Source organism: Vigna unguiculata, chromosome 4 (assembly GCF_037176805.1).
Source record: "Vigna unguiculata cultivar grain cowpea cultivar isolate G323 ecotype 2 chromosome 4, ASM3717680v1, whole genome shotgun sequence".
In the NCBI taxonomy this organism is placed as follows: Eukaryota; Viridiplantae; Streptophyta; class Magnoliopsida; order Fabales; family Fabaceae; genus Vigna; species Vigna unguiculata.
In genome coordinates this window covers 43,311,212-43,333,614 of record NC_140795.1, presented here as the reverse complement: position 1 = coordinate 43,333,614, position 22,403 = coordinate 43,311,212, and the positions used below count along the sequence as shown (strand labels likewise).

Genomic DNA, 22,403 nt, shown 5'->3' with positions numbered 1-22,403 from the left:
GTGTATGTGGTTATCTTTCATTTCAAATTAATACTGTGTTGGTGAAAGAAAACATTAAATGGAGGTGGCGGTAGTGTAAAAAGAAAAAGAGTTCAGTACATAAATGCATTCTTAATTGAATATGAATACGTGTCTGCCATGGTTGGTCTCGCAATAAATGAGGACATAGTTTTTAGTTCGAACTACTATGTCCACCATTTCTGAGCCAATTAGCTCATGCAACAATTCATACAATGCTGCAGTTGTTTCTTTTATCAGGTATCATCCTCTTTCTTTGTATCTGAAACTGTATAACTTGAAAGTCATTAGATAATGGACATGGAGTTTCACATTAGTTGTCATATCTGCTCTGTCTATACAAAATACATAACCCACTCAGTTATCAAAATGAAATTAATATAGTCTGAATTTCTATACATTTTGAAAGACTTCCTTAAATACAACATTTGTCGTTGAAGACAATGGTTTTTTGTCAGAATCATGGATTAAAATTTTTAATCCCGATTTACTCTGAACCCTAGAAACTGCGACATATAATTGACCATGGCTAAATACTGGTTTTGGCAAATATAATCCAACCGAACCCAAAGATTGTCCCTGTGATTTGTTAATTGTCATTGCATAAGATAACATTATTGGAAATTGCCTTCTGATTAGTTTAAATGGCCAAGGAGATTGAGATGGAGACATAGACATACGTGGAATGTAAACTTCGTTACCCTTTCTGTTTCCACTAAGAATCTTTGCTGCTATTACATGTTTTTGCAACCTTGTAATAATTAATCTGCTTCCATTGCACAACCCCTCTGATTGATCCAAGTTTCTTAGCAACATTATAGGAGCTCCGATTTTGAGGGTTATTTGATGACTTGGTAAACCTGATGTAGTTAATGAATTCAGGAATTCTGGAGTAAGAACATCATATTCATCGTTTATTGGATTATCTGTCTTATCAATTGTATCTGCACTTAGGTATTCTTGTTCTTGTCCTGCAAAATAGTCATAGTATTAGTTACTGCATATATAATTCATATTCAATATGTACCATATGTGACTAACAATATCCTAATAATTACCTGAAATTAAAGATAATATGTATTTGTTAATTTCTTCTACTGTTTCAATTCTACTGGCCAGTATAGCTCTGGTCTGCAGGAAATTCTCATTTCTATAGTTCTCCAATAGATCAGGATATGTGCTTAACACAATAGCTTCAATTGGATCATTAAAATCAGAGATCAAAAATTCTGGAGGTATTTCGATATCCACAACACCATCATTGGGTTCGCACAACATACCATCACCTAGTTTTACAATCCAATCGGAGAATTGCTGAATTTCGCATGTTGAAGTGCTTGGTAAACCTGGTTGTAGAAGTCTCATGTTCTTTGTCAATGTCAAAACTTCACAATGCTGCCATAGGTAGGAAGCATTGATTGTTGCATGTACAATGTCTGATCTAGTTCCTTTAGGAATGACAGGTAATATCTGTCTGAAATCACCTCCAAAAACTACTACCTTTCCTCCAAATACTAAATTTGGTTTCATTTTGTATTTCATTATGTCATTTAAGGTCCTGTCTAGAGTTTCGAAACAAAATTTGTGTGCCATTGGTGCTTCATCCCAAATAATGAGATCAGCTAATTTTAGTAGCTCAGCAGCTTCAGAACCCTGCTCTATGTTACAAATTGAGTTTTCCATGGTTGGAATTGGAATTCTGAACTTAGAATGTGCTGTCCTTCCTCCTGGCAACAATAAAGATGCTATACCACTTGATGCAACAGTTAATACAATTTTTCTCTTAGATCTCAATGCTGAAGAAATAGTGGTCCACATGAAAGTCTTTCCGGTACCCCCATAGCCATACAGAAAGAACATTCCTCCCACATTTTTAATAACAGCTTCAGTAACTTTTTGAAATATATCTTTTTGTTCCCCTACAATTGTAATTCAGATATTAATTATTGAAAACAAAAAATGTACTCATGAATTTAAAGTTAGGTTATACCTGTCATCCGATCATAATTTTCCTGAAAAAGATTTGCTTGGGTGACAGGATTGTAGTCAAGTTCTGAGTACACCAATCTGTTCCCACATTGAGCTACAATAAAACCATCTGGATATGGCATTGTTGGGAATTGTTTTAGGCTTCTTCTATTACTTTGTAGTATCTCTTCAATATGGAATAACGTCAAGTTTCGCAATATATCAAGTGATAATTGCAGTTCTGCATTAAAATTCAGTTACTTAAGTATTCATTTCTGTTATTTCAGTAACTTATTTCTCTTATAAGTTTATAATTTTAAGACAGACATACCTGGATTGCCAGCTTTTATTCTTTCCCTATATAATATGTCATCAGATAGCCATTTCCAAGTTTTTTCCCATAGATCTAGTGGTTTGTTGACACTATTGGACAATAGCATTGTCACGAAAAGTTTCCTTAGATAATTTCCACTGCCCCAATCTTTGGCTTCTTTGATTGCTTCTACATATTCCTTATCATCTGCCAAAAATCCCAAAGTTTCACATGCTTCTCTAAAGGTTGAATATAATATATTATCCACCGTTCTGATATCTTCATAACATAAAGGACCTTTGACAACAGTGAGCATCCTCCTTAGATAGTATAATTCACCTGTTGATGGTGGAACCCAAATAAGTCTTCCAATTGTGTTTCCTATTTTCCTGGGTTTCCAACATCTGTCTTTCTTGACATAGACAAATTTTGACACAATCTCTGGGTATGTCAAAGTTCTTGCCAATTCATACTTTTTATTACATTCCATCCAACTTGTAAACATTGATTCTGCTACAGTTGCTTTTCCTATGACTTCATCAATAAAGTCGTCGTCTTTAAAGTACACTGATTGTTCTCCGGGAAGATGAAAAAATAAACGTTCAACAGCTGGATTCCTGCCATGAATAGGAAATGAAAATATTCTCCAACATGCCTCAGATGGTGATATGTATCTACAATCAAGATATTGTTTAATTTCATCTCCTGACTGGTCATGAAGATGAGTTGCATTGGTATTATTAACTATAGCCGCTGTAATTCTGTCATAACCCTTGTTGATGTATTTGAATAAGTACTTAATTGAAGTACTTTTGTTGCACCATTCAACATTGATGTGACCTTCATATTTAAGTAACAATTTGGGATTATATGGAACCACAGATCGATTGTCTAAAGAAACATGGTTCTTGACCACGCAGACTCCATTGTCTCTTCTTCGATACTGTGGAAATCCATCTTCCGAAATACTTGTAATACTCTGAAATTTTTTAGGATAAAAGCGTGAGCATTTACCATTCTTCATGCAAGGAAGGGATTTATTTACTACTCCACAGGGACCATGAATCATATGATCCTTCACACATTCATATAGTTTAGGATTCGCAATTGGGCAGGGAATTTCAGCTGATATAACTTTATCAATATCATCAGCGCTTGGATATTTGTCATTTTGGTGCAAGAAGAGAAGCAGATGAGCATGAGGTAGACCACGCTTTTGGAATTCAATAGTATACATGTCTGCATTGTAAATTCATTCCATTAGTATATCAACGAACAAAAAAATATTTACGTTATCAAATAATAGGGAAAAAGAAATATACATCCAATGACCCTGCCCAACAAATGATTTTTCGTAAGATCTGCTAGAAGATGGTCAAATTTGATTCGGAAAACCCTTGCTACCAAGTCTGGTCTATCAGATGCAGATAAATTTTGATGTGATAAAATTCTGTGTATTTCAGGCCACTTCGGATTGCATGTAAAAGTAACAAACAAATCTGGAAAACCAACATGACTACAAATGGCCATCCCATCAAAATAAAGTTGTTCCATGAATCGCGTACCACCAACAAAAGTGGAAGGTAGTACAACTCTTTTGCCTTTTGTAGATCCTTCTTCTTGAGTACTTGATTTTGATTGGAAGAGGTTATCGTACTTGTCCACTCTAAGCTTGGACTGGTTATTTCTTATGAATGATAACCTTTCAGACTCTAGCATAGTGTATCCATCAACAACAAATTGTTGGAACAATCGCCTAGATCTTAGTAGTGTCTGTGCTTCTAATTCTCTACTCTGAATCCGGAAGCAGAACCATTCCCTTATTGTCAAACGATTTCTCTTCATGTTTTTTGAAGTACTTGTGACTCGATGATTAACATCATGCCTATAACCATCTTCCCCATATGGAAATAGTAAAGGATATTGGAAGCCTAGGTAACTCGTGTGAAGTTCGTTAATTCTCTGCAGTTTTCCACTTCTATTTTCCATTATGATATCTCTTGGGGAAGCACTGTCAACGTCACCAACAATTAGTGCTGCTACTTCTGAAACGGTAGGAATATTATATAACCTTCCATCCTTATTCCTATCAGCAATTAGCCTTAATTTAAGATCATGGAAAGGTTGTTCTCTGTAACGGTCTCTAGCAACTCGGAATGATTTTGCATGAACATTGAATTCATCTAACATTTTTGTTAATTTGCCTACAATATCCACGTCAATTTTGTTGTCATTGCTGAAAATTAATAAATTCTTAATTAATACAGCATCCAAAATATGAAATTGCTGATTTAAACAAACTTTAGCTTCACGTACCTTAAGGATTGGATTCTGTTGTGTATTTCATTTTCAGTATCATAAATATATAGTTGGGCAAACTTAGGAATTTGTCCTGCAGGCGGGAGCAAACTACCTATTCTATGGCAAGCTTGGCCTTGGATCCTCAGATTGGGTGGACCATGACCATTGTTATAGCTGTTATCAACTTTGGCACCTGGTGATGTAAAAGCAAACATCATATTATATGTACGAATATGTTGTTGGAAATTTTTTCCTTCTCTGCTATTGGAATCAAACAATAATTGCTTCAAAACAGTAGGAGCATCCTTCAATAGAGGTAACTGCACTTTTCCATTTCCACAGCACAAATTAAACTTTGGAATTGCAGAATGTTTATGCTTGTCTATCCTTTCTTCATACCACATGCATGCTTTGCAATGGGGGCACGTATAAATTGGGTCTCCTATATCTGCATAGGAACTGAATGTGTATCTCGATTTTAGTAAACATTTTTAAACAAACTAAATATAGTAAAGTAAAGATGTAATTAATAGTATCTTATCTTTCGTCAAATTGTATGGAATATTCAGAGTCCGAAGTTGTATATGTTTTTGGCTTTATATGTTGATTTTTTCGCATTTTAGCCATCTGTTGAACTGTGATCATTTGAAAACAGTCAGAATTAAACAATATATCCATTTGGTAGTACATAAATTAATTAATACCTTGGCCATTCTCTGGATTGTCTGCATTAGTACATGGTTGACTTATTTCTTCAGCCATATGAAAATGAGATGCAGTTAAGGAAGAATGTTGACTACTACTCATATTGAATGAGCACTGATTATCTTTTTCCTTTTCTGAAAAAACAATCTCAAACCTAGGCAATAGGTTTTGTCGATGAGAAGCATTACTAACCGGAACTGCATCTGTATTTTGATCACATTGTACTCTTCCAGAAGTGTTAAGTCTTCGTCCAGACAAAAATTGAGTTGTAACATCAGACAGTGGAGTACACAATGTTCTTCCATGTTGGCTTTTAGAAGATATACCACACTCTTGAATACATTTCTTATTCATCCTGTTTTCTTTCAAAATCATTTTTCGCTTCAATCTTGCTTGGGCACAAGCAATCTTGAATATTTTTTTATCAGCTTCCATTCCTGCGTTTTTAACATACAGCACAATCACTTGAGAATTTATTTCACACCATTGGATTCTAATCAAATAAATAATAAAAACATATTCTACCATGTATAACTATAGTTTTGAACAACAATAAACAAACCTCAATGCAGTGTAGTTTAACTTTTTTATTTTTGTAGGCATTCGAGTAGTTTCAATATTTTTGTTGCTACTGCAAATTATCATCCCTTCATTGCAGACCACATAACTTAGATGTTTATGTTGTAGTTATTGCAATTAGTCAATTAAAATGGCGCCAAATAAAAAAAAGATAGGATTTTTTTGCACATAAATCTTTCATATATTGTCGTGTCACTTTAATGAAATTAGTATATGCAATGAGTGCTTTGTATTTTTTTCGTACTTAAAACTTAAACTAAAAAATTAAAAGGTCAGAGTATTAATTACACTGACATTTCATTACCAACCGTCATTTGAAACGGTAATTTTTTTTTAAAGTTTAATATTTATGTCATGTCCTTGGACTTCTTCACCTTCCATTGTCCAATCATTCTGCACTGCATTTCTCAAATCTATTCCAATGGCTTCATCTTCCCGGAATGCTATGATGTACTGCCATCCATTTTGGGTTTCAATCTTTAATCCGACTAAGGTAAGTTTTTTAACTTTTTGGGTTTAAAGTTAGTACCATCTGTTTTCAACCATTGATATGAGAAAGCAAATGCAAAACTTCAGTATATGTTCGATTTATGCATAGCAGCAATTATAATATGCATTATGTGGACATAATATTACAAACTGGAACCCATTTTTAGACTGTTTTTTTCCTATTTTATCATCTGCACAAATAAAATCACAGAGCGTAGTACATCCATAATTTTTCATTCCTCTACTTCATACATATTGCAGGAATACATTCAATTTGACCCTGGTTTCGTTGTTTACTGGTCAAAGGAAGTTAGACACAATCTAAACTACTTAGTGGACCCAAGAGGAAATAAGATAGTTATCCGCATAAGTCAAACTTCAGTGCCTGAAAACTTCTTTTGTGGAGGTTATGAAATAGCAAGTTTTTACAAGTTGAAAGAAAACTATTTTGTTGCAATCAAATACTTAGGAAACAGAGTATTTGACTTAAGGATTTTTGATACTGACATGACTGAAATCCAATACCCTGACCCAAAAAATCCGACAGATGTCCACCCAGAAATCCCATTACCCAGATTCTTCAACTGTTTCAATGTCAAATTATCCATACAACAGGTAAAATTATCGATAAATATAATTCATATGTAACTGGTTTATAATTATTTCAGTATAAACATAAAGATAATTTATTTATGGTACAGGAATCTATAACACTTGCTGATGCATTCTCACGGTTTTGGGATCCAACATTTGTGTCTGATAACTTTGAGATGATTGATCCAGTAGGAAACATCCACCAAATTATCATTTCAAGAGGATTCTTGCATATGCGTTTTATTACAAAGGGAATTCCACAGTTTATTAAATACTATGATCTAAAAAATGATCATGTACTGAGGCTAACTTACATGGGAGATAACAAATTCATAGTAAGGATATTTGATTTGGCTGGTGATGAAATCACTTACATCACCGAATCAACTGATGAATGCAGTACTACAATGGAAAGCAACGACGAAAATCCATTTTACTTTTCAACAGAAAAAACATTGAGTGAATACGATATCCGCTCATCATCACTGGTAAGTTTCATTCCTTCTGAAATGTATATGTTACATGAATTTAGAGAATTACTTAACATATTGTGAATTTCTTTTACAGTACTTGGATGCACAATTTGCTGATGTAGCCTTGGTAAAGAGTCAAAAAAGCTATAACCTCAGCAATGAAAGTGGTGATTTATGGGAATGTAATATTAGATGGAGCAACAGATCGGGTATGGGATGCTACATCACTCAAGGATGGAACCAGTTCTGCATTGATAATGGACTTGAAGCTGGAAACAAAGTGATGTTTGGAGTTGACAAAAACCGTTCAAGGACAATTCATGTTTTAATCACTTAATGTAACTACAAATATTTATGACTTAAGTTTGATAATAGTTAACGGGCTTTTTTTTATTTGCTTTTTGCAAGACTATATGTTTCTGTATGTGAAGATCTACTTAATCTAATTTCCTTTATTATCAATCATGTATATCCTTTGTTTGAATATTGGCAGCTATAATTTTATCAGTCGCTCATTATATAATAATAAAACAGGGTTCATTCATATATTCGAGAATGAGTCTAACATCAACAAAAAACACAAAATATGAAGGACAATGTAATTGAACCCAACTTACAGAATATATATGGCTATAAAAGTGCTTAACTATAACTGTTCCAAAGCACCCAAAATTATATACATCAAACATATACAAATCAGAACAACTTAATTTAAGTTTTCTCCTTCTTAATAAGCTTCTTCCTCTTAGTGCTGGATAGTTGAGCAGAATCGATGTCCTGAGAACATTCATTCCAATTTTCATTACATGGCAATAACCTCTTTCCTGGAGTTCCAATTACAACATAATCCGAGTCATTATCACCAGTTGCACTCAAACTCATCTACAAAATTAAGAATAAAAAATTCATCATGTAAAAATACTCTATGGTTTTAATTATGATTAAAGATAATGGAATAAGAATATACTATATCAGTATCAGTGTCTGCAGCCAAATTACAAATAGATTTCCCACGTAATTCTGAAACCTACAAAACAAATAAAACCACATATCAATTTCTGTAATATATACTTAAAAATTGTGATTCAGAATAACAAAGAATCAAAATTGCAGCTTAATATACTTACCATAACACTGGAACTCTCAGAAACCAAATCCATACTGCATTTATCAGTACCATCACCAATCTACATATACAAATATGTTAAAATTATTTGACATTTATATGTATTTGATATGGAAAGAAATAAATAAATCATTTCAAAATAATATTTACTTGAAGTGGAGGAATAAGACTTTTAACATGTGCCACTATTTCTGAAACATTGGAAACTTTAATGACAGATGCACACTTAGTTCTTGGTTGCGTTCGAACTTTAAAAGCAAAGGTACAGCCTAGCATTACATCCAATGCATCAGGAAAGCAAAGGGGATCATCTTCACCAGCCTATTATAATTAACAACAATGCAAATATAAACAACACTGAAAGCAGAAAATATAAAAGATCAAAGTATAAAATTGTAGACCTCAATCATTTGTTTCTGCAAATCAGCAGCAGACAACCCAATAATGTTGCTACATTCTTGGTCCCATACAACAAAGTTAGCATAATTGTTTGAATCATCACAGACCTGGACCTGGAGCCTATACCTGCAAAGTACAGAAAAATTGCAATTAACAACTAACATAGATCACAAAATGAAAAATACAATAAAACAATATACTAACTTGAAAACAGGTAATGCATTATCTCTATCACAATAAGTGCACTTGAAAGAAACTGCTTCATAAGTCCTTTTGTTGCAATTGTTGCAAACCAAATAATACCACCCTTCATTATCTAAGTTAAACTTAACAGTTGTTGCAACAGTAACACATACAACTTACTATACCAAAAGAAAAAATTTAAGTTAAAATACAATAAAAAAAACAAATGAAATAAAGTATTTCACAACACTTGATTTCATACCTTCTTCATTAATGGAATTTCAGACAAACTTTTTACTAAACATTTATATACAAAACGTTCAGCATCAGTATATTGGGAAGACTGAGTCAATTGACTTGCACACTGACTCAATATTAATTCATCTGGATTAATTCTGCAAGTCAAATAAAACATACAAAATCAACTATACATTTTTGATAGTATGTAAAATAACTCCACTACCAGACAAATAATTAAGATGGCTTAATATTCGGATAACTTACTCCTTCATTCGTTTCTTAAAATCAACTATTTGAGGAAAATCACTTTCCATTATCAACTTTGTACCATTCCACGTATTAGAAACAGAAACTGGCCATTCACCTACATATGAAAACCAATGTTAGAAAAAATCAATATGACAATCAACGAAGAAGACATTTCATAAAGATTTATACCTGCAGCTGGTTTGATTTTTGCTTGAGTAATGACAACCACAAGCTTTTCCGAATTAGCTACGTCATTGTACCTCTGTATAAATTTCTTGCAATATTCATCCCACAATGTACAACAAATTGCAGCACCACTGCAAAAATACAAATTTTTCAGTTCAAATAAATAAAAATATTAACATAAGAATACAGTACCATTATATTAATTTACCTGAGATCCACCAAAGTAAACACCACGTTTTTCGACTCTACACTTTTAAACTGAGGCTTAATTCTCACATTCTCAACGACACCAATCAAGTCTCAATGACATAATACATAAAATACGGTTAGTATGAAAATCATATGAAATTTTCCTAAATAAAAATAAAACAGTTATTATATTTGTCATACCTATAAGCAAGTCAGGAATAAAATTGCCACTAACAATATCTTTTATACTTTTAAAGTTGTAAGCTTTCATTGGAAGTTTAGCAATAGCTTGCAACTTGACGGATGTAGCACCAATAAACAGTAACTTGTAAGGATGCTCACATACCCTATATTGCCCTTCATTTTTCAATATCTTGAAATTGTGCATTATATATGTTTCTCCCTCAATCAACTTGCTATCCCATAAATCAAACTCTTCCCTGCGAACAATGCAATGTATTTTGTCCGCCTACAATACAAAATCAACAGAACAAATTAAAATACATAAGACATCCAAAAACTAACTCAAATGTTTAATGAACAAATACTTACATTTTCATCCATCAGAATCATCTCCAATTGAAGAGTAGAATCACGGGACTGAACATACCAATGATCAACAACTCTAACTCCCAACTTCAGAGTTTCCCTCTTACCATCAATATCTTTTATCATATCCAACTTCTTCGCCATTGCACTTCCTAAAAACACCATAAAATCAGTCAAACTAATTCAAACCAAAACGAAAACAATGATCGGAAAAAAACCATCTTAACACAGAGCACAGAAAAATAACAATCCAAAGCATCTTCGTAGAAACCAAAATAAACATTAAACAAACCAAAATAAACAGAAATACAGAGAAAAAACAAAGCATCTTCATATTTTTCACGTAAACTTCTGTCAAAGCAACATCCCATGATGAACAAAATATATCCAAAACACAGAAAAAATTAAGAAATACCTGGAGTAGGCCTAAAACAGTAAACGAAGAAAGAAATGGTAAACAACAATCTTAACACAGAACACAGAAAATATAAACTTCTTTCCAAATATCATTCCATGATGAACAAAAACAGACAAAAACAAAAAATATAAACTTCTTTCCAAATATCATTCCATGATGAACAAAAACACACAAAAACAACAATCCAAACACAAAAAAATTAACTGCAAAAAAAGTTAAACAAAAAAACACAATTTGAACAGAACACATAAAACTTCTTCGATATTTATCACGTAAAGTTGAACAGAACACATTCTATCATTACCCATAAACACTAAACAAACCAAAATAAACAGAAATTCTGAGAAAAAACGAAGCATCTTCATATTTTCCACGTAAACTTCTGTCAAATAATCATCCCATGATGAATAAAAACACTGCAACACAGAAAAAATTAAGAAATACCTGGAGTAGGGCAAAGACAGTAAACGAAGAAAGAAATGGTAAACAACAAACACAGTATAAATAAACAACTTCTGGGACATTTATCTGTGAAACTTCCTTCCACAGCAAGCTTCCGCATTCAAACCAAGTAGAAGGCCTGCACTGGAAATGAAAGCTCGTCAAATCAGTCTCATATGCATTTAAAACTATCCAAAATTACGAAATAACCTAAGCCAATTTAACTACGGACCAGAAAACAGGGACAAATTTGGAATTCCGTCTTCACCAGCTGAAACCATTCACAAAGGGCAGCAAAATGACCAAAAAGCCATTTAATTGGACACGTGTCAGCGCATCAGATAAGGGTATTAAGGTAACATCCCTAGTAGTTTGTTTTCTTAGTTTTTAAGTAAAAGACCATAAACGCTTAAAACGATTAACACAAGAGTTTAATAACTTTGAATATATCCAATAATAATTTAGAAGATTGAAGATAAAATAATTTTATTATATTAAATAGAGAAATTTAATTTCAGAATGATAACCAAATTTCCTTTATTACTAGGAAATTTAATTAATGTTTAACGTCAATATTATACGTTAAATAATTTTGGGTTCTTCAAATTTTCAGATATAATTAATCATTATTTCTGATGATAAGTACTTTGTATCTATAAAAAAATGTATTTACGTTATACCAATATATTTTTCTTGACAAATCTTACAATTAAATAAAAATTAGTTATAAAAATACAAAGTATATTAGATATATTAAATGAATATTCAGGAATCTTCACTAAGAAATTTCCTTAGGAACGAACACTGAACGAAACTTCCAATGGACAGCGATTAAAATTTGCACATGCAAGAGTGGACCCTTGAAAACAAAATGCTTAACTTTATCCCAAACCATACATTTTTAGTATTTGAATTTTCCGTGAAAATGAAAAAAAAGCAACATGATTTTCAAAAATATAGAGATTAAATCCACTCTGTATGATAGTAGAGAGATTAGAGAGGGGAGAGGTCGTTATCAAAATGAAATCCTGAAAGTGATAAGATAATCCAAGAGGCACATGGCAATAGTATCAAAATGATGAGGGTCCACTGGTGTTGTTGTATTTTTCGAAATCAGCTCAAAAAGTTACTCCACACAGGAAATTAGAAGCCTCACATTAACATAAAGTTAAAAGATAATGAATAATAAAACATTGGTCACACTGCTGCAACATTTCAATCACAACTGAAGCAGAAAGTGTTTGACATGGACAAGACTCATAGTTATAACATCATCATATATATACACGCATATATATCTTCAATCAAAGCAGCAAAAGACTTCATCCAGTCACCACCACAAACAGTTATTCTTAGTTTCTATCGTTCTTAATTTCTATCACCTCAGCATGCATGCCCTTAAAACTTAAAACAGAATCCTATCTTCATCTGCTTCCTCAGCAATCTGCAGAGCTGAAACTGCTTGTGCTGCTATGAGATCAGCAGAGAAACCTGCAGGTCCCCATCCTGCACCTTCATATAGTGGTTCGTTCATGTTTTTCTCAAAAGGGTCTGATGAGAATGACCATTCTCCATTTTCACCACCACCCCACTTGCAACCATATCTGTATGCATCAGAGACCCAACCCACTCTTTCAAAAGACCATCTTCCACCATCTAGATGAGGAAAGCAACCATTTTCTCCACCCACAGAGATGCCCCGGTTGCAGTTCCAGGTCTTGCATCCACCATTTTCTATCACAACCTTACAGGAATCGTCCGAGTCCTCATCAAGTAAAACATGCAGAGCAACAGCCTCAGCAATGGCAGCACCCTCTTCGTCCAGTCTCTGCTGCTCTTCTTTCTTTTTCTGTTTCTTTTTCTCCAGTTCAGAAATAATGGCTGCAGAAGTAGCAAGTGCTTTTTCCAACCGCCTCTTCTTCTTCTCAGCCTGTTTCAGACGATCCAATTCGTCTTTCACCTGCTTCTTCTTCGCCTTTCTCACATGTTGCCCTTTATTACATGCCATGGTATCCATAGAATTTACTGCACCTAAATAGTAAATACTAAAGTGATGTCTTTGAGAGATCCTTCAAGTGAATTTCTTTAGAGCTGTATACATTTTTTTTTTTTGTGTAATACTTTTCCACTCTTTCCCTAATTGTAATGCTAAATATGTTCTAATTAGTTGAAGTATCAGGACTAATGCTATTGATACGTTGCCAACCACTACACCCACTCAGGTCTGTAGGAGTACCTCATTTTGCGAACTATGCAATCCCAAACAGAAACAACAGGAGCCAGCATCAGAGAAAATTCATAAGCACTCATATGACTTGGCCTCATTCTTCCTAACTTCCCACAACCCTTGCATTTGCCCATCCTGAAAAATCTACAAGACTATTAATAAATCCGTATGCTGCAATTACACTCGTGTTCGGGCACACCCTTCCCAACTGCAGAGTAAGCTACAAAGAGCATGCGAATCATCAAAATCTGTAAGTGCTCACAAAAACAAAGAGACACGACTCGTTTACAGATAGAGAATCATACACAGCCCAAAACAAATAAATAGAGATACTAGAAGAGCAAAACGAAACACACAAACCAACAACAGCATGAATATGTCTCAAGAACAAATCAAATTTCATTATAAAGTATAGAATTAAACTATCTGAATATTATGAGAGTGGCGCAAAGATATAAAGAACATGTAATCAACTGGAACATCTAAGTTTGAATTGTCATATTGAGCATGTTTAGACTCAAAACTTCAGAAACAACGCATTTGTGCACATTAAAGGACTAACAAAATTACTTTATTCATGAAAAATGTAAAACGGCAACAAGACGTAGCCAAGTATAAGTGCAAATACTGAACTGAATTGTATACCCTAATGACTTGTTGAGAAATGAAAGGTGTTGGGAGGGATGGAAATTTAATTTTAATAGACAATAGTTACATCTATATGTCACACATTTCATTCTATATCAGTCCTAAATAAAAATTAACGAATGATTCAAAAGCAGGTAAACTCTTTATCACAATGTGAACATTCACTTTAGATACTATTAGCCAATTGATTATCAATTCACCATCCACCAACACCACACCCACCTACAACCTAAATCCAAAATGAAATAACAAACACTTAACTAAAACATACATAACCTAGCTTGTCCGTTAATGAAAGACAAAAATGCATGAACAAGATTCAATTGCTGGCATAAAAAAAAACACTCGGGAAATATGACGCCAATTATTTATCCTCACTGTGATTGATTTGTTGATTTTCCATATACAAGAGCTCAAAACACCATTTTTATTTCTCCCGCAATTCAATTTGCAACCAAACCAAAACTAACAAATCCAATACCCTATAGAGACCAGATCCGCCCAATTAACAAGCAACGCATAAATGAACTCAATTCAAGTAAAATCGACAAACACACCACAACAAAAACCACAAGATCTACCTAAAACACCAAATTCAAACACTCCAATAAAGAATTAAGACACAGATCCAAAATCCCATAAAATTCTTCACACCCGTAATTCACCAAAAAGAAAAAAGAAAACCTCACAACCAAAATCAAAGGAACAGCTATAAAAACGCGTGCTTTGAATCAGGAAACGGCGAATCGTACCTGTAGGAATGGCATAGAGAGCAGAAGAAGGGTTTCACCAACGATAGACACAGTTGAAGAGTGAGATAAAGCTGAATAGACAAAAGGGTATCGCTGGTGACGATGGAATTGGTTGGATCTGAAGGAAACGTAGGTGGGTAAGGGAAGAAAGTGAAAAAGGTTTGTGCTTTAAGAAAGAGAAAACCGAGGAAAAAAAAAAAGAGAGAAGGAGAGAGCGAGAGCGAGAGCGAGAGAAACATTAAAATAACCGATTACACAAGGAAGGAAAGGGGACAGTGGTGTGAAAGACGAATGAGAAAACGACACGTCACACAAAGTGCCGAAAGGGCACTCTAGATTATATGACTTTTCTTGTTTTGACACGTAAGGCTTGTGAAGGACACGAAACTGTGTCGTGTCATTGACAGTTTGGGAGCACGTGGCACTATCATGAAGGGTATATGAGGTGTCGTAATTAAGGGTAGGTCCCTTTTAGAAGACAAATCCTAAAACTCTTTTTCTTCCATTATTAAATTGTAATAAATGCTAATTATGAATATTTTATTTGTTACTCGAAAACTAATTTACAATTACCACGAATGTAGCATAAAACGATAAAGCACGAATGTAACATAAAACGATACAAAATGCTAATTATGAATATCTTAATTTCAATATATTTTCTTCTTAAACTTATATTGCTTTGATTAGTTAAATGACATTTAATAACGTAATATTATTTTCATAACTGTTTTTCTAGTATCACATTTTTTTTATAACTTTATACTTAAATGATAAATAATCCTTTATTATGATGACTGTTTTTTGTAATTATATTAACTATTTGTTTTATTACCCTAAAAAATATTATCACACAAAAACAACATGCTTTGTTTTCACGAGTAAGTATTAAGTTTGTTTACTTTTCTAAATGAAGCTAAGTTCCATGAAAAGACATATTTGCTTAGTGGAAACTGTTTTTACTTGTTTCACAAATACTCCAAACAAAATACACTCTAAGAAAATACTTGTAAGAAAAAAAAATGGGAGTTTATTGTAGAAATTGTATTTTAAAACATTTTTTTTTTGTTAATTTAACTTTTATGTGGAATTAAAATTAAACAAAAATTGTTATTTATGTTAGCAAAAATTTAGCAACATTAACTCTCGTAACCAAACTAAGTTTCAAGTTAGAGAAACTAAACAAATTTTAAATTTGGAGACTAACATTTTTTTTAATTTGATGTACTTAATTTTTTTAATTGTGAAAACAAAAGAAAAACTTGAATCAAATTTGTGAAGCAAAATGGTGTTTAAGGATGTAGGTGACTCAGTAAAAAATGCATTAGATAATGTGATAATTGTTTGAGTTTGGATTTTCTACTACTTTTTTAACATTGTTTCTCTATTAATAATCATTAATTTTAAAATTTTAAAATATATTAAAATTCTCTTTAAAATATCAAAACAATATACATTTAATGTTGAGTATATAACCGTATAAAAAATAACTCATAAAAATCGAACTCTAATTATTTATATATCTTCTATTAGCTCCTTCATCATCAGGATGGTATAAAAAGCATACATCATCAGAATTAACTATATTATATAATTTTCTTATAACTTTTTTAATATAATGTGTGATTTTTTTTTGAAAAAAGAACTGAAATGACTTAAATAAATAATTATTCTTTATGAGTAGTTATGCATTTATATTAGTTACAAGAGTATAAAATGTTGTAGTTATCGATTGTGTGTGTAAGTTCGTCTAATTAATCCTTTACAAGAAAAATCATAAAAGAAAAAAGGAATTGGATGCGATTCATATTACTATTTTTTTTTCAAATATAACGGATTATTTATTGAATATTTAACGATCATAATTAATTCAACTATTTTACTTTAAAATTAAATATTTTTTATTTTAGCATTATCTTCACCTCGCACTTGATCAAGATATTATGAATTCAACTAAGTTCAATCTTGTTTAAAACATAATTGATATATTGTGATGAATAAATATTAAAATAGAGTATATATTTTATTTATTTCAAATTGTTGATAGCGAAAATTGAGTCGAAGAGTTAAAAAATTTCACATTAGTCTCTTTAATGTTAGAAAAAGAAAATTGCTCATTGAGAAATTTATCTAATATGAAACTGATGTGCAAAACATCATTATATACAGTTGAAATTCAGGTAAAATTGAAATCTCAATTAACTTAACACCTCAATTTATAGCATTATGGGTAACTCATGAAAATTTATTAAAGACAATAAAAAAAAAGTTCAAAGTTTGTGAGAATCAAATCAAATCTAAATGTCAAAGAGAATCTATGTATAAATAAACTAAACTTATCTATAAAAGGTTATATGTTAAAAAACCATGGAATATAATATCGCCATATAGAATCTCAAATAAGTAGTAAACGATTAGTGAATTGATTAGTATAATAATCTAGTCTAGAGAATTTAGAATATTAAAGTTTTTATGGATGTCAAAAACAAACATTTTCTCTATAAAATATGTCGAGATTTTCAAAGCACTCTCATTTAGAAGGAAAAGCTTGAATCACATTCTAATCAGAAGTTTATTTATCCTTTTATTTATATCAACTTTAATGCATGTATAATAGTTGAAGGATTTGAAAATAGTTTATTTTGATGTCAATAATTCATGAAAAATAATAAACTAATATACCTAAAAATTATGATTATCAAAGTTTAGAGTTAATTTGAAAACTCGAAGAAATTTATTTGTTTAATTCAATTGATATGTGTGTAAGTATGTTTGAGAATGAATTCGAATAGAATTAGCAAACTTGAACTAGACTTGATAGTTCAAATTGAGTGAATAAGTCATAATCAAATCTTCTTCTCACATTAATGGTCTCATTCTTTGTTTTGTGCATTCTTTTATAATTTTGTTGCACTTCTTCTATAACTTTGTTTATTCTTAGGCCATCCACGTCTTCCTTCACAATGCATATAACATGTAACAAGTAGTGTTGGGTGTGACTTTAGCTAACATGCCACCTTGGCTTATTTCTCCTTTGATTATTTGAAAGAAAAATTATGTATTTATTTTAATTTTTTTTAAGAGGGACATGTTTTTTATTGGGACTACTAGGGTTTTTGGAATACCTTCATGCTCCTCCTTAGTTATTTGAAATTTTCCATTATTCAAAAGTTTTTTAAGGATCTCCATGACAATGATAGTTAGGTTATATATATATATATATATATATATATATATATATATATATATATATATGAAATGTGTATGTATATGTTGATGACCATGGAAGCAGAATGTTCTACTTCGATAATGGAAGATTTCACTTTTTAACCCATTATTTATTTTTGTGTAACACATAATCATAACAAGTGGACATGACAATCACAAAAACACAGGGTAAGTTAGTATATTACGAGACCAGAGTTTATTTTTCAAACAAGCATTTCATATTAATACATAATCTTATATCACATATAAACAAATATATGGCATCATGTAAACCACACAAATATACCTATTGACATTATACCTCTACTTTACTTTTGGAAGACATGTGTCTTGAATTGGACTTATAGATTATACACTTGTCATATGGACTCTCGTAGCTTTTAGCTAATACCTAAGTTCTACTTGATCTCACATCTCAAGACCTAAGTCTTTGTCATATGATATGGTTAATTCTAAATAGCCTCCTTGAAACAATTCTTTTCCACATCGGTCCAAGTTATAGGAATATCTATCAACCCTCACCACCTAAACATCTTCATCTATGTGAGTTCAAATATTTAGTAAAGTCTAGATAATCTTGTCAAAGAATCCTTATTCAATACACCTCTTAAAACCACACAACATAGTATTTCCTCCTTGGAAACACTACACAACCTCGCACATGCACACACAAATACACATACACACACATATTCGCAATAAATTATGGCTTCATTCCCTAACTTTACTTGGCTTATCATGTAAGACCCGGGAAATTTAAATAATTAAATTAATAATTATTTAATAAATGCGGGTAGGGGAAGCCTTTATGGCACTTAATGTTAATTGTTATGACGTGGAAAAGTACTAGCTCAAGTGGTTAAAAGTACTTTAATTGTGTGAGAGGACTTGGGTTTGAGTCCTATGTATGCCTTTGTGTGTTATTTTAATTTATGCATTATTTCGTAGTATATTTGAACTATATACATGATAATATAATCCTAAAATTTTAGGAATTATCACAAATGTGAATTGGTTGAATTGGTTGTGCAATTGACTTGGTAATTGATGGGTTGTGGGTTTAAACCTTAATGAGGACAAATTAATCTCTTTATTTTTGCTATAATACTTGTGGTCTGAATGTGAAAGGGTGGGAAAGCCCTAGAGGTAATTGGCAGCCAAGGGAGTTAGAAAAATAGTCCATAATGGCTTATGAAAGGTAATAAAAGACATTAAAAAGCCAATTTTCGTTTTATTTCTTTTTACCACAATTACGAGCCATATAAAAAGGGAGAGTTAGGCAATTAGAAGGGTTTTGGAAGTCTGAAAAATTAGAGTGAGAAAGGATCACGAATTTTGAGTGCGAAAGCGAATTGGGATTGAGAGCAAAGCAGTGGTGGTTGAGAGAGCAAAAAGGGAGGGTTCTAGCTATCACAAAGTCAAGGTTAGGCAACCTTTTGAAGCAAAGATTCACAGGTTAGGGGAGCTCCTTTTCTATGCAACTATATGTTTATTGAGATGAATTTCGTGTATAGTGTAATGAGCAATAATTATGTACCTTTTGCCATGTGAATTGTTTGACAACATGATGTGAATTGGGGTGTGGGGTTGTTTTGTTGTAATGTGATAAAACCCTTATGGGTTTGTATGGAAATTATGGAGTTATGAATTGATGATGTGTAAGGTCTGATTTTGTACTTTTGGGTGACTAATTGGTGTCCAAATCATGCGCATAATGTTGTAATCTAGGATGTTTTGTCTGGCATAGTAGAATGGGTTTTGGGCATGTTGGGATAGGTTTCTACGTGCATTACAGGGGGTAAGTGCTACTCTCGCTCAAGCTACCTAGGCTCGCCTAGGCGAGAATAACAGGAAGAAATTTTGGATTGTGTCTGCATATCTCGCTGAGGCGAGAGCAGCTCGCCTAGGCGAGGATTCGCGAAAGGGTGAGGTTGTGCTCGAGGGTCTCGCCTAGGCGAGGAAACCATGTTTTGAGCGACATAGTCCCTCGCTCAGGCGAGAGGTACTCGCCTAAGCGAGAAATCGGGGTAGATGCATGTGTGTTCTGCTGTTTTGGCCGCCTAGGCGAGAGAGGTTGTGTTAAGCGAAGAGAGGCCTCGCCCAGGCGAGATGAGCTCGCCTAAGCGAGACTTAGTACATAATGTTGGTAGCACGCTCGCTCAGGCGAGGAAGCTTAGCTTGAGCGAGACAGGCCTGATCACTTAGCTAAGGCTTCTAGCCCAAGCGAGTTTAGTGCAATTTATGTGTATTGTTTATACATTTTGATGAAACATGGATCAAGAGATGTTGTGTCATGAGCAGGTAGGTTCATGGATGGTGGATAACATGTGATGGTATGAGCGGGGAGGTTCATACTCGATTACTCTCCTGTGGGGATACGAGCGAGGTAGGTTCGTATGTTCCGTACTCACAGTTGAGAGATGCTACGTGCGGGGAGGTACGTAGCTTGTGGATCAACGAGCGGGGAGGTTCGTAGAGGCAGGACCACGACCGGGCAGGTTCGTGTGAGCATCAGAAATCCTAAGTCCAAGACTAACCTTGTTGTATGTTAGTAGTTGAAAAGCCTTCGGGCGTGTTGAGAATGTAACTAAGATGTAATTGTGATACTAAGATTGGGTGTTTTCTATTATTTAATTTATGTGATTTTTATATATATTGTTGAGCTCACCCTTTTTGTCTGTGTTTGGCGATGATCGTGTAATTTTACACAGGAGCAGTTGATGATACAGGTAATGCTGCTAACACTCGAGATGGAGAGAGGGACAAGCTGGGAATTAGAGCTAGGGAATTACTATGTTTTAAAGTTTTATTTGGAACTTGTAATAACTTTTGGAATTATTTTTTTATGTATTAAATGATTGTCACATTGAACATTAAATTTTGTTTTGTTCCCGCGGCGGGAATTAATAAAGTTGCGACGTTCAAGCTTCTTTTTATATCTTTAAATATTTAATTAAGTAATATCTTTTAGGGATGTTACATATCACACTTATTTATTTTTAAAATCTCAATCCCACTGATTTTCCTTCCAAAAAACACTTTTTCTTAGTCAACAAGCTCACCCAATGAGACTATTTGAGAGTTTTCCAAAAATTCAAGCTTGATTAGCGACTAATCTCTCTCGCTTAGTGAGCTACCCCTTGGAGGTACACTTGTCCAACAAGCCATGGGTTGCTCAACAAATAGTTCTCCTTAAGCTCTTTAGATTTTCACAATTTTTTTTTTCACTTAATAGGAGATTTGACTTACCCAACGATCACTTATTAGAGCTAAAACCCTAAAGATTCATCTAGTAAGTCCAAATCTCGCCCTATGAGACCAACCACCTTGGGCTTTCTAGATTTTTTCTTTTAAATAATTTCGCTTGATGACTGTTCCATTGATGACTGTTTCAAACTCCTAAAGAGACAATTTCACTAGACTCACTAGTGAGTTTTGGCTCATCCAATGAGTGGAATCTCTTAAACTCTCTAAAATTTCAATTTTTCATTTTTTTCCTAGCTAATGGTTGGCGCGCTTGACAAGTCTGCAGAAAAGAAGAAATTTGACAAATATATCAATTTGGTCAATTGGCTCTAACTGGTCTTTTATCTCTTTTCAAGCCATAACAAATACAATTTAGTTTAAAATGAATCACCTTGCACCAATGAAGCCAAACTAATATACCTATCCTTTAATCGTTCCCCAATCACATATAATAATTCAAATCATAACATTAATCAATTTTCAACACAATTAGTAATACTATACGTGATAAATCATCACATATATATTTCACGTCATTAACTCATCCAATCACTACAAAATAAAACAATCAAATTAAATAGCTAGCTTTCTTTACCTAAATTTGAGTTTCTCACTCACAGAACTCCAAGGATCCTAAACCTCATAGGATGTTCTACTCGAACATAGAAAAATCATATTAATGATTTGAGTACACTCTAACAATTCCATTCAAATAGATATTCATTTTGAGCTCTTAAAGTCTTAAGTGAAGCATTCTATAACTACTAAAAGTTGACTCAAGAAAATGATAGAAATGAACTTACTTAAAATGAAATTTTCATCAGCTATAATTGTAATTTTCTACGCTAAGACTCTTATGGTACACTTTGATATTCAAACAAA

At 32.9% G+C, this 22,403-nt stretch overlaps 3 protein-coding genes across 6 annotated transcripts; all 3 read right to left on the bottom strand.

The window, feature by feature from the left end:
• Positions 1-411: 411 nt before the first annotated feature.
• LOC114182119 (uncharacterized) lies at positions 412-5,740 on the bottom strand. The gene is made up of 8 exons (XM_085672076.1): positions 5,460-5,740; positions 4,616-5,059; positions 3,622-4,535; positions 3,345-3,538; positions 2,318-3,278; positions 2,009-2,227; positions 1,077-1,937; positions 412-989 (listed from the first exon to the last, which is right to left on the bottom strand). Exons 1-8 carry the CDS (start codon positions 5,738-5,740, stop codon positions 412-414), a joined length of 4,452 nt encoding a protein of 1,483 aa, XP_085528202.1.
• Positions 5,741-8,966: 3,226 nt separating this feature from the next.
• On the bottom strand, positions 8,967-11,013 carry LOC114184525 (replication protein A 70 kDa DNA-binding subunit C-like). The gene is made up of 7 exons (XM_085671836.1): positions 10,565-11,013; positions 10,214-10,481; positions 10,032-10,122; positions 9,827-9,954; positions 9,653-9,752; positions 9,411-9,543; positions 8,967-9,091 (listed from the first exon to the last, which is right to left on the bottom strand). The coding sequence occupies exons 1-7, from the start codon at positions 10,724-10,726 to the stop codon at positions 9,086-9,088; spliced, it is 888 nt and encodes a 295-aa protein (XP_085527962.1). The 5' UTR covers positions 10,727-11,013; the 3' UTR covers positions 8,967-9,085.
• Positions 11,014-12,563: 1,550 nt separating this feature from the next.
• Positions 12,564-15,246, bottom strand: LOC114181909 (uncharacterized). Of its 4 annotated transcripts, none has more exons than XM_028068575.2 (2): positions 15,048-15,246; positions 12,564-13,867 (listed from the first exon to the last, which is right to left on the bottom strand). In XM_028068575.2, exon 2 carries the CDS (start codon positions 13,435-13,437, stop codon positions 12,826-12,828), a length of 612 nt encoding a protein of 203 aa, XP_027924376.1. In that variant the 5' UTR covers positions 13,438-13,867; positions 15,048-15,246; the 3' UTR covers positions 12,564-12,825. The 4 variants fall into 4 exon arrangements, with proteins under 4 accessions (XP_027924376.1, XP_027924377.1, XP_085528875.1 ...); XM_028068576.2 differs by having other exon boundaries at positions 12,564-13,895; positions 15,048-15,240; XM_085672749.1 differs by having other exon boundaries at positions 12,564-13,791; positions 15,048-15,235.
• Positions 15,247-22,403: the final 7,157 nt, after the last annotated feature.

What these genes read in the sequence shown, in the direction of transcription:
- LOC114182119 (XM_085672076.1), bottom strand. Translation starts at nt 5,740, where the DNA reads ATGGAAGCTGATAAAAAAATATTCAAGATTGCTTGTGCCCAAGCAAGA. An exon ending in CGACAAAACCTATTGCCTAG is followed by an intron (nt 5,060 to 5,459) that starts GTTTGAGATTGT and finishes ATACACATTCAG; the next exon opens with TTCCTATGCAGATATAGGAG. An exon ending in AACAGAATCCAATCCTTAAG is followed by an intron (nt 4,536 to 4,615) that starts GTACGTGAAGCT and finishes ATTAATTTTCAG; the next exon opens with CAATGACAACAAAATTGACG.
- LOC114184525 (XM_085671836.1), bottom strand. Translation starts at nt 10,726, where the DNA reads ATGGTGTTTTTAGGAAGTGCAATGGCGAAGAAGTTGGATATGATAAAA. An exon ending in TTTACTTTGGTGGATCTCAG is followed by an intron (nt 9,955 to 10,031) that starts GTAAATTAATAT and finishes GTATTTTTGCAG; the next exon opens with TGGTGCTGCAATTTGTTGTA. An exon ending in TTTAAGAAACGAATGAAGGA is followed by an intron (nt 9,544 to 9,652) that starts GTAAGTTATCCG and finishes TTTGACTTGCAG; the next exon opens with AATTAATCCAGATGAATTAA.
- LOC114181909 (XM_028068575.2), bottom strand. Translation starts at nt 13,437, where the DNA reads ATGGATACCATGGCATGTAATAAAGGGCAACATGTGAGAAAGGCGAAG.